We start from the raw sequence: 19093 nt of genomic DNA, 5'->3' as shown, positions 1-19093 counted from the left end.
ATGTTGCCAGAGTAAACAACGCTTTAGTTAACTCTCTAAGCACAAAATGAGGTAAACTTGAAAAGTTGTTATGGTAAACTACAGCTAAAGATGGCCATACTCACACAGCACATTGAAATCATTTTGTAGTTATCTTAAATCTCTATTCTGACATTTCAAAGGGTATGTTTAATTGTACTGGAGTTCCAACAGGGGTGGTCTTACTTGTCACCACCTGACACATGCTTAAAGGAAGAGTTGACAGGCATTGGCAAAAAAAACGATATGGTGATCTCACGCCATTTTTGTACTATTTACAAGAATCATTTTGTCGGGTCGACATTCAAAAGTATTTATATAAATCGGAGAGATGAGTGCAATTTTTAAAAATGTGACGAGTGGTGTAGGTTATCTTCATATTAAGATTTTTTTTTTTTAAATCTACAACAATTAAAGGAAAAAAATCGACTTTGAGGCCCAACCAGTGACTTTGCCTAGAATTGTTGTTGTATTAGAGGGCCCTAAAGCCACTAAGTTGTCACCGACAGTTGTATATAAGGAAAGTCCGGCCAGTTATATAGCTATATATTTATTTGGCTATATATACAGTATAGTACCAGCATGGGCCTTGTGATTGCATTCACTAACTTGTCAGCTTGTCCCTATCGTTATTCATAAACATTTCAAGGAACTTCGGTGTGTTTAATATTGCATATTGTTAACACACTTACAAAATGGCATGACTGGAAAAATCCACCGCAGTTAACCGCACGCCTATTGGGGAAATGCAAAGGCTGGGTAACAATATGGTGCCCGTAGCCCATGTGACGCCAATTTAACCAATGACAGAGCAGTGCGGTGAGTTCAGATGGGTGTCCATAGTCCACACTTTTCTTTGTAACGACTTTGGTCACCACCAAAGAAATAGATTAACCTCTCTTACCTAAAAGTTGCTGGTATGGTTGACTAAATCTTAAATAATCTCCTCGGTTATCTGTATTGTAAAAAATCTCTGCATAAATATAAAATTGTGTCAAACATGTTTAATTCCTAAATCGTGTTCGTCAACGTAAACAAAGAAGAAGACTGACATCTCTTGCTGCCCCCCATTCCCCCCAAAAGTTGCTGATAGGGTAAACTAGTTGAAATAGTCTCTTCACATAAATCTACAAATGTGGGTGGGGAGTTCGATGACGATGGCGACGAATGAGCTTTTGTTCGTTGTAATTGCACTGGGGTTCCGCTTAGGGGCGCCAACTCCCCCACGTGACATTGGGTAAACGAAGAAGATAACTGACAGCAGTTAGCATTAGCTTGCATGCTAACTAGTACCGTAGAAGTGTCAATCTATTATTGAGATTTTATTTTCATATCATCATTTGTTGCAATCTTAATCGATTCTAATGCTTTGCCAGCGTGTCGTCACAGTCCTCTCTACGTTGAGTGGTAAGTTATATTTAAAAAATGTGACTTTTTTTGTGACATTAGATGCTAGCTGTCTTCTTCCTGCTTTCTCTCTGAAAAAAAAACAACAACACAGAAATGGATGAAAACATATAAAAGTATCATATCTGCCGCGGTTCTAGATATAGTTTTACTTCCACACAATCGACACAAGCTGCCATCGTCATTGAAAGTCTACCAAAAACCTAATGTTGCCTTTATCACGGGTAGAAGGTAAATGCTATCGTAGTTTGCCTTAAATGAGACATGCATTTACACCATTTCAAACAATGCCAGGTTTATTAACATCATGACTGTCATCAAAATACACCAAGGCCCAATAATCGTGGACATTTATACAGCATATTTTTTGCCATGGTGAAATTGGCTGGTTTTAGGGGCGGGTCTGTATCCTGCAGTTCCTCGCTTACGTATTCCTGGGCCAATGGCGAGGACAGAATTTATTCAAGTGACACGGTGGGCTGCATAGTTTGGCTGGAAACTGGCATATTCGCAACCTACTACCGCATTCAGCAAAACTTCCTCCTAGCTCGGGTGACTGTGACAAAGTATCCGTAGGAAATTTTAACATCTACAATTCCTATCTTTTTTAAACATAAGACATCACGACAGAGACACCAAAGATGACAATATTCTGAGTTTGGGCTTCGTTCGTGTTTACATATACTTGTACTTTTGATCAGAATCTTTCCTTTTTTTCATTTTGCATTTATTCTGTCATTTTTCTTTTTGATTGTCATTTGTGCTCTAAATGTCCTTTTTGTTTTTAGCATAATTTTCACGTGATTGACATTTAATCAACAGCTATAATTTTCAATCAACTTTTTTTTGCCAATTATCTTCTTTTTTTAATCTCCGTTTTTTCTACATCACTATTTTTGTTTTTAAAGTAATTTTTCCATTTGAGTGTCCTTTTGCGTTATGATCGTCATTTTCAACCATCATTTTTTGTTTGGATTGAAATGTACTTTTTGATCGCCAGTTACCGTTTTTATTCGGTAACTTTAACTTATTTTTTCATTTTGAATTTGACATTTTTTTATTTATCAAGTGATTGTTGGGGGTTGCCATCTTTCGTCTCCACTTGTTTTGATCATTTTTCACTTTTGACTGCTATTTTCTTTTTTACATGCTTCTTTTGTTTTGATCGCCATTTCTATGGGTCTAATTTATGTTTTGTTCACCGTTTTTGTTCATTTTTTTATCTCATTTTATCTTTCCAAAAAAAAGAACAAAAACATTTGTAGTGAGTTGTTAAAATGAACTGCTGAGTTTGACTTCTGCAGTCTGTTTGAACTCCAACTGGCATACGAGCAAATGTTCAAACCCAAAATGTCCTCTTAGCAGTCGATGTGTGGCGGACATTTTGTAGCGGTGTAAGGTTGTTCTAAATCTATTTGAGCCCCAGTACTGTGGGTGAGTTAGCCTATAAATAGAGTGTAAGAAGAGTGTTTACACCAGTGGATGTGCTATCCAAAACCTGGTGCAACAGGTGTGATGTCCTCCTTTTTGCCAAAGTGTACAACAGCACTATTTGCAATCTTTTTTTAGAAGTAGATCATTAAATGTTCACGGCTTAAAACCATACAAATAAGAGGTCGTTTTTACTGTCCTCATTTTATGTTGTGGATCGTCATTTCTCGTTTTTACTAGGGCCCAAACTATCGATGTCGATTCTGATATTTGGCAGAAAAAGATTTGTGATAACCAAGTAGTTGGACGATTTATTTAACAAATCTATAATTACTAAAATGACTTATTTTTGTAGTCCTTTAACACTTACAACAACACAGCAATGAACTAAAGGCAGAATATTTGGCTTTTTCATAACCTTTTCTTTCTTCTGGAGTATTTGCTTAGCTTTACAACAGAGCGAAATTTTTAAGTACAAAAACATGCCAAAAAAAGCATTAACTGATGAATGTGTCGTTTGATTTGGCTCCATAGTGGACAAAGAGAGCAAGGACATCATTCTGCGCTACTTGACAGCATTTACTGTTTTATGAGAAGTGAAGATTATATTGACGTTTAATCAGCAAAATTCAGGTCGATTGTCAGTATTTGGATGGATCAGTTGCGACCTTCGGTTTTACCGTCATGTGTGTGGCATTAATCCTTGAGATGCTCACTGTGCTGAAGTTTCACAAGCTGTGCCGTTGAGTGTGAATTTTGTGGCATAGCTTCTTTGGATTGTCAGTTTTTGTTTTTACTGTCATTTTTCATTTTGATCGCCAGTTATCTTTTTTTTATCTTCTGTATTTAGTCGGAACATTTTCTGTTTTTAACATCATTTTGTTTTGGTCGCCATTTTTGAACATATTTTTTGAAACATCTTTTTGTGTTGATCACTATTATATGGTTTTAATTCCCATTTCTGAATTTCGCTCTCATTTTGTTTTGGACAAACAGCAAGATACCAAAACACTTAACCATAATTGTTTGTACCTTCATTTAAAATTTTTGTTGTCAGTTTGATTATAATTGTTCATTTTTTAATCCTCATTTAAAAATTGGAATCGTCGTGTAACGTCTTTCCAGTCTTTTTTTTTTTTTTTTTTTTTGCTTTTAACTGCTATTTTTCTTTTATTGTAATTTTGTTTTGTTCACTATTCATTTTGATAGTCATTTCTCAATTTCATTTTGGTTGTCATTTTTCATTTTTCCCCGTCGTTTTTCGTCATCATTTTTCTAATTATAACTGTCTACTAATATTCTTAAATAAACCAAGCAAAACTGTATTTACCTGCAGTTGGCAGCCATATGTCGTATTTTCGCTCTCCAGGCTGATTCTAAAGGCCACCGTCACAATGCTGAACTTCCAAGTCGGTCGCAGGCGAGGCTCAGATGGCGTAACCATGGTGATGGACTTCTTGCTGGCCAACGCCCGTCTGGTGCTGGGCGTCGGAGGCGCCGCCCTGCTCGGCATCGCCACGCTGGCCGTCAAGCGGGTGAGTTGAGCAAACCTTGCCATACGGGCATCCATACAAATACATACTTGTCCATTTATTCCTCTCATTTTAGGGTTGGATCAGCATCATTAAATACATTTTGATTGCTCCGTTTTGTTTTCACCATCAATATTCATTTTGATCATTTTGTGTCTTTTTTCATTGTTTCCGCATTTTGCGATTTGCTCGGCATTTTGCGTTCTTACTGGAATTTAGCATTTTGGATGTTTTTGTGTCTGGATCATCATTTAGCATTTTTATCAGTATTTTGCGATGTGCTCTTCATTTTGGGTTTTTACCAGCGTTATGTGCTATTGAGTGACATTTTTTTCATTTTTAGCAACATTTTGCTTTTTGATGGTCATTTTTCATTTTTAGTGTCGTCACTTTTCGTTTTGATTCCAATTTTGGGGACTTGAACGTCATTTTTGTGTTATCCCCAGGAAGCATGGCAGCACATCACTCATAATTAGATTACTTTCTTCCAATATATTGATTATTACTTAGCCACTGAATTGTGATGGTATCATCATTTTGTTTTGTCAGCTGATCGAGCGTGCGGGCCGCGCCGCTGAGGAGGAGAAGGTGGAGCAGAAGATGGCGGAGAGCTGGGAGGAACTGAGCAAGAAGGGGCTGGAGGGAGTGGTGGTGCAGCACGTCGCCAAGGCTCGAGAAAAAAAACCACGCAAAGGTGACAGCAAACAAACACGACAGACGGCGCATGATTGGTTTACATGACTCAACGCTTTTTGTCGTCCCTCAGCCGACCTATGTGAACCAACTGAGGAGTCGCCAGCCCTACCGGAGAAATGTGGCCGCACCCTGCAGGTAAACACTCACTCGGGATTTCATGTTTTCATCACTATTTTTCATTTGATGTTTTGAGTAACATTCTGATTTGATCACAGATAAAGGGAAAACCTTTTTTTTTTTTTTTTGAGAGGGGCAATACATTGTATGTGCCCCCACTAGTATAAACATGGTATTCTAATGAATATTTCGTTCGTGGAATAAGAATTAAACAGATGAATGGATCAATTTTCACCCATTCCAGGGGGCTGCCATGTTGAGCAGTATCACTCACGCTCTGCTGTCGAGGGAAATGAACGCCTAAACTGCTACGTGACATTCACAATGCAAGCGTAAGAGCAGATGTGATGTTAATTTCGGTCGACAAGCAGTTATTTCTTTTTAGGTCATTTTGTACTGTTATCACAAATCCATTTTTTTTTAATTTTTTTTTTAATACGTCATTTTGTAATCCAATCGCCATTTCTCTCTGACCACCTCCTATGCTCCCATCTGGCTCGATGTGAAAATGTTGTGTTCAGGAGCTTCTGCATCAGTTCTACCACAGCCGGGTGGCACTTTCCCCGCCGGAGGTCCACCGAGCTCAGTGTCGCGCTTTGGACATCTGCATGGAAATCCAAGGCTTCCTTCGCACTCGTCATCCCGACATGCCGCTAGGAGAGATGAGCCTCGGGGGATCTCTGCTGGACGACTTACAGGTAAACCACGAGAGCAACACTGCTACCTGGACTTACTAAGAGTGCCCCAACTTATGACTTCCGATAATCGGCATCTGCCCCGAAGAGACCATATCGCTCGCTCGGTCGGTCTCTATTTAACATGATTTGGAGGTCCGGAAGGAATGAAAGTGGTAAGTGAAGGTAGCAGTGTTATTGAAAAGCCCGCTGGTTGTCTGCCGTGCAGGTGGTGAGCGCGGACCACGCGTGTCTGCTGGTTCCTCTGGAGCTGGAGCCGGACCTGTGGCGTCTCATCCCGGGAGAGGAGACGCTCCTCACGCACCCTCTGCACTGGATGGTCAGACGGCTCAACGTGGAATATTTCCCCAGAGGACGCAGCTACTGGGACAGGTGGGCTCACATTGTTTTATACTACATTTACACAATATACATTTTTCTTTTTGATTGTCACCGTTGTCATTTTATGCTTTTATTATTATTGTCTTTACACCATTTTTCATTTTTTATTTCTTTTTTGTTTAACTGGCATTTTATGTTTTGATCATACTATTTGCGTTTTAGTCGTCATTTTGTTTTGTGTCATATCATCTTTTTTGTTTTGATCACGATTTTTCAGACTTTTATGTGTGAATTGTTATTTTTCCTTTTTGGACTAAACTTTCATCTTGGTCATCATTTTTTGTTTGAGTGTTATTTTATGTTTTGACCATCATTTTTTTGTTTTTACCGTCATTTTCATTTTTTATGAACAATGTTTTCAGTGTCTTTTTATCTTTGTACCATCATTTTCTGTTTTGAACATGAGTTTTCCATTTTGAGCATGTTTTTGTTTTACTGTCGTTTTATGTTTGGATCGTAACTTTAGGGTTTTCCATCCATCCATCTTCCGTACCTCTTCTCCTCACGCGGGTCGCGGGCGTGCTGGAGCCTATCCCAGCTATCTTTGGGCGACTGGTTGTTTGTTTATGTGTGCCCTGCGATTGGCTGGCAACCAGTTCAGGGTGGGCTGGGATTGGCTCCAGCGCTTGTGAGGATAAGCGGCTCAGATGATGGATCGATATGAATGGATGTTAATGACGTTTTCTGCTTTTTTTTTTTTTTTCTTTTTTTTTAACTGAATTTCTTCTTGACATTTTGATCTTTGTTTTTGTTTTAAGCAACATTTTGTGTGATCATCTTTTCATTTTGGTCATAATTTTTTTTGTATCTGTTTTTAGTGTCATCTTTTTCCCATTATGTTGTCATCGCATTATTCTTTTTTTTTATCTTCATTTTTTTTATGTTTTGATCAACAATTTTGATTTCAACCATTTTCAATTTTAGCATCATTTTCTGATTCCAGCACATTCATTTCGTTTTTCAGCTGGCATTTCTTGTTTGTTAAGGTCTCATTTTACGATCTGACGACTAGGTATCTGGTGGGCGGCTACTTGTCAGCAGGGTCTGTGGTGAACATGTTGAGCAAAGTGCTGATGGAAACCATCAACTGGCCGTCCATCAGCGGCACTCTGGACTGCCTGGTCAGACCCGTGCTGGGAGGACCACGCCTCGAACTGGAGATCCGGTTGGTCAGACTCATGACTCAGTTACCAATCCAAAGAAATGAAGTCATTCAAAGTGCCGCCGTTAGAAATCAGAGCAAACAATGACATACTTTTGTAGCTATTTGTTGTGTAACCACTAACCTCAATTCCCCATGAGACAGACATATAGAAGCAATCTTATTCATCTTATTTATTTAACCTTTATTTATCCAGCTGGGTAAGGCAATGGATGATGTTTACAAAACCAAGTATGTTAAGATGGTTGTTGATGTTTAATTATCTTTTCCGCTCTTTCAGGTGTCCGAACGAAGCTGGCGGCGTCCCGGCCGACTGCCCTCTCTTCATCTCCGTCCTCCCGCTGCTGCGCGAGGGCGACGTGGTCCTGTCGGCCCAGCCCGAGCTGACTTCCCCGTGGGTCAACGCCTGGCACCTGCCGCTGTACCCGCGTGAGACCCAGCTCCTGGCCCAGCTGGACTCGCAGGACCTGGGCTGTCGCAGGATGACTCTGAAGCTCCTGAAGGCGGCGTTCCGCCTCAACCCGGCCCTGCGACCGCTGGACTCGGCCGCCCTGGCCAACCTGCTGCTGCACCTGAGCCGGCGCCAGGAGGACTGGAGCCTCGACAGCCTGCACCTGAGATTCTGCCAGTGCGTCGCCGAGATGATCGGTCACCTGGAGGCGGGGGTGCTGAGCAGCTACTTTAAGCCGGTCGTCAATCTGCTGACTGGACTGACGGACGAGCAAGTGGACCGCATGGGATTCATGCTCTACTGTGCCGTCTCGGAACCGGAAATTCTTCTCATATGACGCGAGTGCATCGAGGCTTCAGGATGATCCTTTTCTGTCGTGCTGCATCTCATTCAGGCAGTTCATCCCAGCTGACTTTTGACAAGAGAAGCGGGGTACAGTTAAGCCCAAGCAAAAAAAAAATATACCACACGAGGACAGTGAACCCCCACTATAATTCCTAGGGACGAGCCAGTGGTATTGGGCCTATTAGCCTGACGTATTTCAAGGTATCGGGCACTCTTGAAGGCTGCCGATACTAGCCACCAACGCTTACGGGAAAAAGAATCTGTCATCGAGTAAATACTCCTTGCCAGTAGTTGGCGCTATACTGTGGCAGTTTGACACATCGGCGAATCATCATGTGCATAATTATCTGTTGTTGTGTTCATTGAAATTTGATGTATCAAAAGTATTAGTGCTATCGGTACTCTGTATCTGTGATTACTCAAGAGTAAATATTCGTACTGGTATCAGTCTGAAAAGAAGCGGTATGGAACTTAAACTTAAAAATGACTGAATAACATTTATTTATTCACTGGATTTTTATTTTCATTTAATAACATCATTGAACTTGTAAATTTTATTATTTAATGACATTTAAAAATAAGACTAAATTTATTATGTTAATAAATTGTCATTTAATGAAATTTTGTCAGAAAAATAATGTCAACATTTTATTAATGACTAAATGTATTGGTTTTATTTAAAAATGTTAAAAATAAATAGATAAAAATAAAAACATCATTTAAAACATTTGTGAAAGATTTATTAAATTATCGCTTACATTAAAATTCGAAAGTACTAAATTACAGTCAACAGCAAAAAAAAAAAAATACATTTACCAGGAAATGTTTTGTAATCACCTATAGATGCCACAGGATGGCGCCAAAGCACTTTTTTCTGTTTGACAAGGCTATGGCCTGTCGAAATGAAGCTCCTCCCCTCAGTTCAACGTGGGTGCTTGGCACCAAGATGGCGGCAAAGAGATATATATATTTTTTTACGTAAGACATCTTTGGCCTGACCACAAAAATGGCGAATAGGTGAGTTTTGTCGCAAATAACATAAAATAGCTTTCCCCAATAAATCTACGATGAGCTGAATTCATAACATATGTGTGGGGTTCCCTGTGATTGGTGCCCCCCAAAATATATAATTGCCTATGTTAATAGTTTTAACTGTAAATATAGTGGTCTCCTGCATGTTCGCAATTTGCTAATTACGTATTCACCTACTTGCTGATTTTTATTTTGGGGGCGGGGGGTTCCTCAACTGGCTGAAAAGCTCACCTTTTTGCCGTTTTTGTGGACTGCTGCCGACTTCAGGATGTGCCTGATTAAAAAAAGGACAGCACGCACACTTGAACACGTGGCTCAATGTCAAATGAGGAAAAACACAATTGCCTCATTTACACTTATACACTCATTATGCAGGGCGACTGGATTCTTAAGTACAGTACATGCATTTGTATTATACAAGAGGCTCAAGGATGTTTTTTGTCAAAGTTCTCTACAAGGAATTATTTTTATTTGAATCTCAGTACGAGTGTTGTGAGTGTTTGGTTTATTTTTCATGCTGAGTGAAAGATTATATGTGAAAATGATGATGATAATTACAATAAAGCATCCGTTATAACTGAAGAGTCTGTCATGTTTTAGTTGGGGGGAGAAAAAAAAAATTTCTGTCGTCACTTTTATTTCACATGGAAACTGCTTTTCAGAGGGGTAAAAATGTATAGTTAACTATTATAATGAATAAATCATGTATTTAATTTTGGTTTCAAAGAATCAAATTGTAAATGGTAAGGGTCACACTTAACATTTTCACAAACATTTATTTAGATTTTTAAATCACATTCAACAGGTTAATATTCATTGTATTTTAATTTTAATACATCAATTTTCCAATACAAAAATATTACAAATACAATTTTATTCTAACAATTAGTTTTTAATAGTGAAAAGTTCTTTTGCCAACCATACTGTTTATTACATACAATAATTTATTTAAACGCACTGATGGTGTCCTAACCCGCCCCCACATCTATATACAGTATTATTTCTGTATTTATTCTGTAAATAAATGTTATATTGATTTAGATATTTCAATTAACATATTGAATAAAATAATTCTAATTCAAATAAATGATTTCAAACGAAATATTTGTTTATCATTTTGACCTTAATGTTGTTCTTATTTCTCTTTGAAGTTTGGATGAAAAAAACCAAAACGTTTTATTGGGTTGGCGCAGTCACGCCGGCGTTTATCGTGAAACGTTTCCGGATGTCCCCGCTCAAGCTTGCTCAGTCTTTTACTTTGAAAAGTGCGCATCGGAACAGGTCGATGGCCTTAAGCACGTGTGACTTGACTGCAGCTCCAAATAGTTTTGGGGGAACATTTCGACATCAAAAAGTTTCCGAGCCGCAACCTTCACTCGTCACACTTTAGTGGCAAAATTAGGCGACTTTTTCCCATCTTTTTTTTGTTTTTCATCCCAAAAAGAGGAAGTGAATCCCGGGGAGCGTGTGACTTACTTCTCTGTCGGCGGTCACATGACTGTCAGTGTCAGCTGTTCCGTTTCTCCGTTTCGGCCGGAGAAGCTCCGCGCGGCTCCGCCGGGGTCCTCCGATGATCTCGTCCCCGGACTTGCTGCCTTTCACCGGGCCGGAGGGTTTCGGCGAGGCGGAGGCAGACCGCAGTGGAACAGCGTGGGGGCTTCTTCCCGAGGAGCTCTCCGTCCCGCCGCTCTCCTCCTCCTCCTCCTCCGGCGGCGGGGGCGGAAACCCGTGGACTTCGGCGGCCGGCTTCCAGAAGGACTTCGTGCTCGTGGCGGAGTTCTCCGAGCAGGTCGGGGCAGAGACACCGACACAAAAACGGAACCTGGATGATTTGATGATGTCATTGATTGCATACATTGATGAGTACGTCGGGCGGACTCCCTCCCGGTTATCTCCCAAAGCATCACTTTGCAGGAAACTAGAAAAACGACATGTTTGTTCAGCCATTAAGATTGCATCGTCAAAAACATTTTCAAGACTGCTCAATAATTACAAAATAGAACGCAAACACGTGGAGACTAGCGATTTGTGATCAAATACGAAATGGACCAAATTTGCACGCCGGCGAATTATTCAATTAACGCAATGTCCGTGCAGAATATTCATAGTGGAATACAAATAAAACATCCGTAACAACACGGTCCTTTTTGGAGGAGAACTATTTAATAACATGATCAAAGTCATGTTCAGAATTATTTAATTTTTCGATAATATAGGTGTTGTATTTAATACATTGTTTCTAGCAATATACTGCAGATAGAATTCATTTTTATTGATAGATTTGAATAAAGAATAAATATACAATGTAATATGCAGCAGGTAGATTGGAATTTTATCTATAGATTTTTACTACTTGAATACATTTATAATGTAATACATTATAAATTGGAATATATAATGTATTATTTTATATGAAAAATAGACCTTACTTAATACATCGTATTATAGATTTGTATTCCTTATAGTAGGAAAAAGATTGATAGATAATACAGCTGATTTCGAGTTAGAAGTATTTTGTTCATAATGTATCGAATTCAAAACTAAATAGTAGCGATAAATAAATAAATATTTGCACCCATCATTTCTGCAATACAAATTCTATTCCATATATCTTTATCAATGACTGTATTGAGAAATATAAAAATTTGGATATAAATGTTTTATTTATTGTTTTAGTGCTATAAGCTGATGATTGTTTTGGTGATCACATAGTTAAAATAGGTCAAATCAATTTCAAAAATGAGCTGATTAAACAGAAAAAATATATATTGCATTATCCATCCATCCATTTTCTACCGCTTATCTGAGGTCGGGTCGCGGGGGCAGTAGCTTTAGCAGGGACGCCCAGACTTCTCTCTCCCCAGCCACTTCATCCAGCTCTTCCGGGGGGGGGGGGGGGGGGGGTCCCGAGGCGTTCCCGGGCCAGCCGAAGGACGTAGTCTCTCCGGCGTGTCCTGGGTCGTCCCGGGGGTCTCCTCCCGGTGGGACGTGCCCGGAACACCTCACCGGGGAGGCGTCCGAATCAGATGCTGCACCGATCCGCCTGTCGATCTCCCGTTCCACTCTTCCCTCACTCGTGAACAAGACCCCGAGATACTTGAACTCCTCCACTTGGGGCAGGATCTCATCCCCGACCCGAAAAGGGCACACCAGCCTTTTCCGACTGAGGACCACGGTCTCAGATTTGGAGGTGCTGATTCTCATCCCAGCCGCTTCACACCCGGCTGCGAACCGCTCCAGTGAGAGGTGGAGGTCACGGCTTGATGAAGCCAACAGAACCACATCATCTGCAAAAAGCAGAGATGCAATACTGAGGCCCCCGAACCGGACCCCCGGATATATTGAATGAACTATAACTTATTACAATTATTTAGTAAATGCTGAAAATGTACATGGAAATAAATGTATTATTTCAATGTACATTTTTACATAAACTCCAATATGAAGTCTATAAACACTAGCATGAGATTTTCTTCGAAATGAAAAGTGCTTTAGAAATGCCGTTAGGAAAGAGAGTGATGCAGTACTATTAAACGTCCACCAGGTGGGGCCCACACCGGTGATGACCATACCCGACGAGGCGGGCGCGTCGGGGTCCCTGGACCTGAACCACTTCTCTGTGCGCATCATGTCTGTTGACTACCAGGCGTCCGGCCCCGGCCCCACCGCCGCCTCCGGGTCTCGCCTCAACTTCAACGAGGACTCCGAGGTCGTCCTGGGGGACTCGGCGGACTGGGCCTTCGCGTACGTGCGCCACGTGACCCTTCTGGACCTGGCGGCCCGCGGGATGGTGCGTCCCTTCTGCATGGCCTACGTGTGCTCGCGGCAGGCCAAGATCATGGACAACTTCGGACGGCTGTCGGCCGGATTTCGCCGGGCGGCCGAAAGCCTCAAGACGGGCAACAGGCAGGCCTTCTCCTTGGAGCTCCACCACAAGCTCCACCAGCTGCAGTAAGAACGCACGGCCCAGCATGTCGCTTTAAACGTCTGCTTTCATTCATTGTTGACTGATTGAGATACTAGAATTCTACCATTGTTACTGTACGTCAGAAAATGTTTGTGCGAATGCTGACAGATGAGTATTCTACAGAAAACATTCCCAGTTTGTACCCGTGGCTCGACGTGCTCTTCCGGACCGTTTCAGGTACGAACGCTTGGCATTGCTGCAGGATGACGGCGGAGAAAAGTGGGAGGAGCTGGAGGCGGTGGAGCGAGCCATCGTGACGCACAAAGATCTCCTCCGCCAGGTCACTTCCTACCCGAACAGGAAGCTGAAGCGGCCCGACTTCTTGCCCTACGAGCCCGCCGACGCCTCGACGGACGCGGCCGCCGCCCCGCCTCCTCCTCCGCCCCCCGCCTGCCGCGTCGGGTCCGAGCGCCGCCTGAAGCCAATACAGGAACTCTGCAACGCCTACTTCCTGTCGCTGATGACGGAGCAGCTGGCGCAAACGGAGCTCCGCCTCCGCGGTGATATTACCGCCCTGCGCAGCGCGAGCATCACCCGCTCGCTGAACAGAAAGCTCAGACTGATCAGCTTCCTGTTTGAGCGGCCTGACGACAGCGGAGAGGAGGAGGATGGAGAGGAAGCGGCGGCGAGGGAGACGGGGAGTCAGCCGAGCTCCGAGTCCTGCGTGGAAACAGAAGAATCGGCGAGTGGCGAGATGACGGGAAGCGTCAGCAGCGGAGACAGCATACAAGTGATCGGCACGGAGCGATCCTATAGGACGATCGCCGCCCCCGACGTGCCTCTCGCCTCATCCGACGCATCTTTCGCCGCTGCTGGCCGCTCGCCGCTCCTGCTCGCCAGCCTCGATGCTGCGCTTATCGCCGCGCCCGACACACCTCTCTTCTCGTCTGATTCGCCAGTTGCGGCCGCCTCGGACCCAGGACCTCGGCGCAGCGGAGTCCCCACCAGGAGGACCAACAGCGAGGACAGCATCGAGGTCCTTAGTACCACCGAGTCCATAGTCCCCGAAGACCTCGCCGCCATCACAGAGGAAGAGGAGCTCGCAAAAGATGACCCAACGGACGTCGCATCGAAGACCGCTGACGCAAGAAGCGCCTACGATCAGACGCCGCGCGATCTCCCGGTGAGCCAATTGTCGTCGTCCCAGAGCGCGCTCGAAGTACTGGACGGCGCCGCGGAGTTGCCCTCGCCCCGGCCGAGGGTCCGCGGCACGGGCGGCGTCCCCCTGAGCAAGCTGGGACTGCGAGCGTGGCGCTTCATCAAAGACAACTCCTTCTCCCGCCACGCGGTCTTCTGCCTGCTGAGCGGCCGCCCTCTGGTGCTGCTCTCGGGAGACGAAGCCGAGCTGAGGAAGACGGTGGACGTGCTGGCTCTCTTCCTGCCGGCCCCCGGTGGCGCGGTGATGCCGTCTTTGAGCACGCCGCTCCAGCTCAGCGACCTGCTCACGTGGAGGCTGATCGGCATCCACAGGTGATCACTACACTAACTTCTGAGTAGGGATAGACCGATTATCGGCCGAGCCGACTATCAGCATTGTGACGCATATCGACATTGGCTTTTCTTTTTTTTTGAATCTCACGGCCAATAAGAGATCATTTAAAACTGGTTAAACTTTGGGGAACCATTCATATATTGAAAATGTCAGTTAAAGGTGTCATATTTTACCAAACCAACTTTTTCTCGTATTTGTCTCTATAGTGCCTCAGTAAACATGAATTACACATTAAAAAAATTTTTTTCTGCCTGAAATCAGGTCCTTCGAATTTCTCGAGCTTATCGATATCACCGCCTTCCGTTTTTACTCCCGGGCCAGCACTGTCAACATAACAAACACGTGCGCTCTCACGAGTGGCTCTGCTCCACGGTGGCAACCAATCGGACGAAAGGGGGCGGTCTTAGCCAAATATGGACAAAGCGGATATAAACCTGGGTCAAACAGAAGTAGCTGTCAGAGGGGCCTTTTCTCGACACGAATTGATGGTTTTTTTAAATTCAATTTACACTTTTATACTAAGTCCGTGTGAGAGAGTCACTCTATGGAGGGCTGAGTAGCCAAAAAAAAATCCGTCAAGCCAATACTAGAGATGACAAAATGTTGATTAAACCCGTCAGCTCCTCTAACATCTTGCTGTATTCTTCAACAGTTTATTGTTTTATATTTCATGAATACCCGATTCATTTCTCCCGCTGGGCCAGTTGGTGGCGCACCGAAAATGACGCAGGAGGAAATGAGGCATTTTGCCGAGCAATGGGCGGAGCATAGTTGTAAAACGCTCACTGAAAATATTATTTTGCATTTAATCTCTCTACTTATGAGTCATTCTTTTAATAACATGCTGGGCAGAACTATGCTGTTTTTTAAGAACTAGAGTAAAAAAAACAAGTACGGGCAACATGTCGCCCGTTGAGCGTGATCAGGCTGGGTCGGCCCGCGTATACGACAGCGTGTTCCAGTTGCATTTCATATCTAACAACTTCACGAAGGCGTTGGAAAAGAGTGGAGCAACATTCCACAGGCCACAATCAAAAACCTGATCAACTGTATGCTCAGATACTGACTGCTTTTCTGACCCCCAACTTCTGTATTTCATTCAAGTTTGTTTGTGTTATGGAGTTTTATGTTCCAATGACAGACTTGGCTTTATTTACATGGTTTTTTTTTTCTTCCAAATATTCAACATATTTTGCAGAAATGTACTTTTTTCCGTTTTCCTAAATTTCTATATTTTGGTCTTTATAACAAAGGTCTAATTTAAGAAATGTGAATTATCTTTATAATTTTGGACTTTGTCTCTCTATGACAGTCAGTCACCCCGAGACATTTTTATTTTAACGGAACTCAGCTCTGCTGGCAATTATGTAACGTAGACGGTCCAAATAACTTTATAAAAATCATACTTTGCAATTTTAAAGGTCCTGTATTTTGGCTATTTAGACCGCCATAGAGTGGCTCTCTAACATGAAAGTGTCCATTTAATTTTTAAAAACAACTTGGTTTTGTCATACGAGTGGCCAGGAAAGGCCGCTCTGAGAGTTACTTCTGTTAGACCCAGTTTTGTATCTGCATTGTCCATATTTGGCTAAGAGCAGCCCTTTTTTCCTCTGATTGGTTGCCTCCATTTGCGAGAGCGCACGCGTTTGTCACGTCGACTGGAAAGGGGAACGCTTCGCTAGTGATGCAGATAAGCTTGAGAAATTCAAATGAGCCGATTTCAGGCCTCTTTGCAGAAAAACACAACTCATCAAGGCGTGGACAATATCAATTCATAGTTCACACCAGAGAGACAATGTTACATCCCAAAGACTAGAAAAAGTTGTTTTGGAAAAATATGTCCCCTTTAATGCACTTGAAAATATGCATTTTTGTCCCCTCTCAAGTGCCCACTAAAATGATAGAAACCCTTATGTGATTGTATGTCATTTTTGGTTTTGTCATCCCTTTCTCACAAGCAGGTCTCAGTCTTCAGGCCCGCTTCACGGGCTGACCCGCTACAGTCGCTACCTGGGTGTGCTGGACTTGGAACAGAGGACGCTGCGCTGCCCGTCCTACTCGGGTTCCCTGGCGGGCTATCTGGTGGGCTCGTCCGTGCCCGCCGCCGCCTTCCTGCCGCACGTGCAGAGCGGCCTGACGGCGTTGGCCAATCGGGCGCTGCGCTTCACGTTCGCCTGGCGAGGAGACCAGAAAGATGGTCTGGGCGAAGGAGACCTGAGCGTGATGAGTTTCCTGTCGGACCTCATCAAGCACCAGCACGCCAGATGCGGGCCGCCGGCGCTGCGCTTCTCTTACGCGGCGCTCCACTTGCACAAAAACAAAAGCGCTACATAGGGTCGCAAAGGGTGGAAAATTTACACCAAATTTCCATGAAATTTTGGAAATATTTCAAATTGAAAACCTTCCATGGGAATTAAGAGTAATGTGTTTCCACCGCACTTGCACTCAATCTTGTTTTTGTCAGGATTAAGCTACAAAATATTTGCAACTATATTTAAGTTCTGTTTTCGAGTCAAACCTGAAATTTTGTAAATTCCTGCTTTGTTCTCATTTATTCCATTGCAAAGTTTCTTTCTTTGAAAATGCTCAAAGTTTTGCCACTCTATTGCTACATAAACTCTTGGCTGCGTGTCATGTGATGTCAACCTTCAGCACACGGAGCACCTACAGCAGGGGTGGGCAACGTAGGGCCCGCGGGCAACATACAACACACTCCGTTCTTAAATCCCGCTCACAAAACATTAACATCATCAAGACAAGAGTCCTGTCATATTGGGTGCATTCGTTTGTCCATTTTCTTCCTAAAATATAACCCTATTCACTTTTTAGTCATCTATCCCAGAAAATGTGGTTATTTAGTGAACATTAAAAAAAAAATAGTAGTGTGTATTTCGTATTTCATTAAACAACTGGTTACTTCATAATTACCTTAATTAGTATGATTTTCTACACAAATGAAAGAAACAATTTCAAATAAACTACAAAAAATCTAAATAACTACAAAAATGTTCATTATATGTTCTTTTAATGGTTAAACTGTTATTGAGTAATATAATTGTTGGCTTAACTGGTTTATTTTCAATTTCATTTGAAAATGAGGATATGTTATTCAAAATATTTTAACTAGAAAAAAAATAGATGAATACAATTAATAATTTATATAAAATACCTTTTTACATAAAATACAAAATGAAATTGATAAAATTAAACAATACATTTTGAATTAATGTTTTAGTAATATATACATACACATATACACACACACGGCTGAAATAAGCATTTACACATATATATTGATTATCATTGATCGGCTCCGCAAGACATTTACTCTGCATCGCCATCGTGTACAGTATATTTGAATCCAAAAACTAGTTTATTTTTAGCCTCGTCGCGTGTCTTTTGATGTAGTACTGTAAAAACCTGACAGTCAAAGTTATTTAAAGAAAATATGTGCAGTGTGGGACAGACAACACGTAATGCCTGGATCAAACATGGCTTTCCATGTCTTTTTGCAACTCCCTTTCTTCATGTGTTCAATACTTTTTCCCTGTGTTATTTCACTAACCCTACACACAACTTAATTTCTGAGCTTATTTGTTCTACTTTCTTTGTATGTGAATATATATATGAACACCCAAAGTAATCAAACTTTGGATGTTCCCAACAACTGCTGAAATTTTCAGGCCAAATGCACATTTGGAAGTATATTTAGTGAGAGAAATTGTGAGGTGTTAAATACTTATTTCAGCCGCTGTATTATCCGAATGAGATGGCCCAGCCACCTCATCTAACTCCTCTCAATGTGGAGGAGGGGTGGCTCTACTCTGAGATCCTCCCGGATGACCGGGCTTCTCACCCCCTCTCTAAGGGAGAGCCCGGACACCCTGCGGAGGAAACTCATTTCGGCCGCTTGTATCCGGGATCTTGTTCTTTTGGTCGTGACCCACAGCTCGTGACCAACAACTACAGTACAAAACGAAACACAAAAGGCATACACGTAGCAAAAAAAAAAAAAATCATAAATAAAAAAAAAACAAATAAAAAAATACACACAAAAACACACACACGCACAAAGCCACTCCCACTAACAAGATAGAGCGATTGGGACCAAGCCACAAACAGCAAAGTCTGAGTAACTGCCACTGGACCAAAAGGGTTAGTCATTTCCTACAGATGCCTCAAGATGCAGCAGGAGCACCTTTGACATTGTTTCCTTGGCACTAACATGCCACCAGATTGCACCAAAGCAACCGTAGCCCCCAAAAACACCGCGGTGAGTTTTTCAGCAAATAACTGCGGATAAACCCCCGCCCTCCAAAAATAAATAAAAGTACGACTTTGATGAAGTCTTGTCGGGAATTCAACAA

The 19093-nt window shown here is 42.4% G+C and overlaps 2 protein-coding genes and 1 long non-coding RNA gene across 4 annotated transcripts; 2 read left to right on the top strand and 1 right to left on the bottom strand.

The window, feature by feature from the left end:
* Positions 1–1236: 1236 nt before the first annotated feature.
* On the top strand, positions 1237–9849 carry mief2 (mitochondrial elongation factor 2). The gene is made up of 8 exons (XM_061770341.1): positions 1237–1425; positions 4226–4391; positions 4938–5082; positions 5155–5219; positions 5723–5899; positions 6105–6268; positions 7290–7442; positions 7720–9849. The coding sequence occupies exons 2-8, from the start codon at positions 4251–4253 to the stop codon at positions 8225–8227; spliced, it is 1353 nt and encodes a 450-aa protein (XP_061626325.1). The 5' UTR covers positions 1237–1425; positions 4226–4250; the 3' UTR covers positions 8228–9849.
* Positions 9850–10837: 988 nt separating this feature from the next.
* smcr8b (Smith-Magenis syndrome chromosome region, candidate 8b) lies at positions 10838–18772 on the top strand. 2 transcript variants are annotated; one of them, XM_061770337.1, is made up of 4 exons: positions 10838–11056; positions 12812–13218; positions 13412–14704; positions 16688–18772. In XM_061770337.1, the coding sequence occupies exons 1-4, from the start codon at positions 10838–10840 to the stop codon at positions 17058–17060; spliced, it is 2292 nt and encodes a 763-aa protein (XP_061626321.1). In that variant the 3' UTR covers positions 17061–18772. The 2 variants fall into 2 exon arrangements, with proteins under 2 accessions (XP_061626321.1, XP_061626322.1); XM_061770338.1 differs by having other exon boundaries at positions 10998–11130.
* Positions 11048–16890, bottom strand: LOC133476662 (uncharacterized). The gene is made up of 3 exons (XR_009788106.1): positions 16737–16890; positions 12064–12554; positions 11048–11185 (listed from the first exon to the last, which is right to left on the bottom strand). It is a non-coding gene; the product is annotated as an uncharacterized LOC133476662 (long non-coding RNA).
* Positions 18773–19093: the final 321 nt, after the last annotated feature.

The sequence above is a fragment of the Phyllopteryx taeniolatus genome, chromosome 4 (genome assembly GCF_024500385.1).
Source record: "Phyllopteryx taeniolatus isolate TA_2022b chromosome 4, UOR_Ptae_1.2, whole genome shotgun sequence".
Taxonomy (NCBI): domain Eukaryota; kingdom Metazoa; phylum Chordata; class Actinopteri; order Syngnathiformes; family Syngnathidae; genus Phyllopteryx; species Phyllopteryx taeniolatus.
This window is presented reverse-complemented; position numbering and strand designations above follow the sequence as displayed.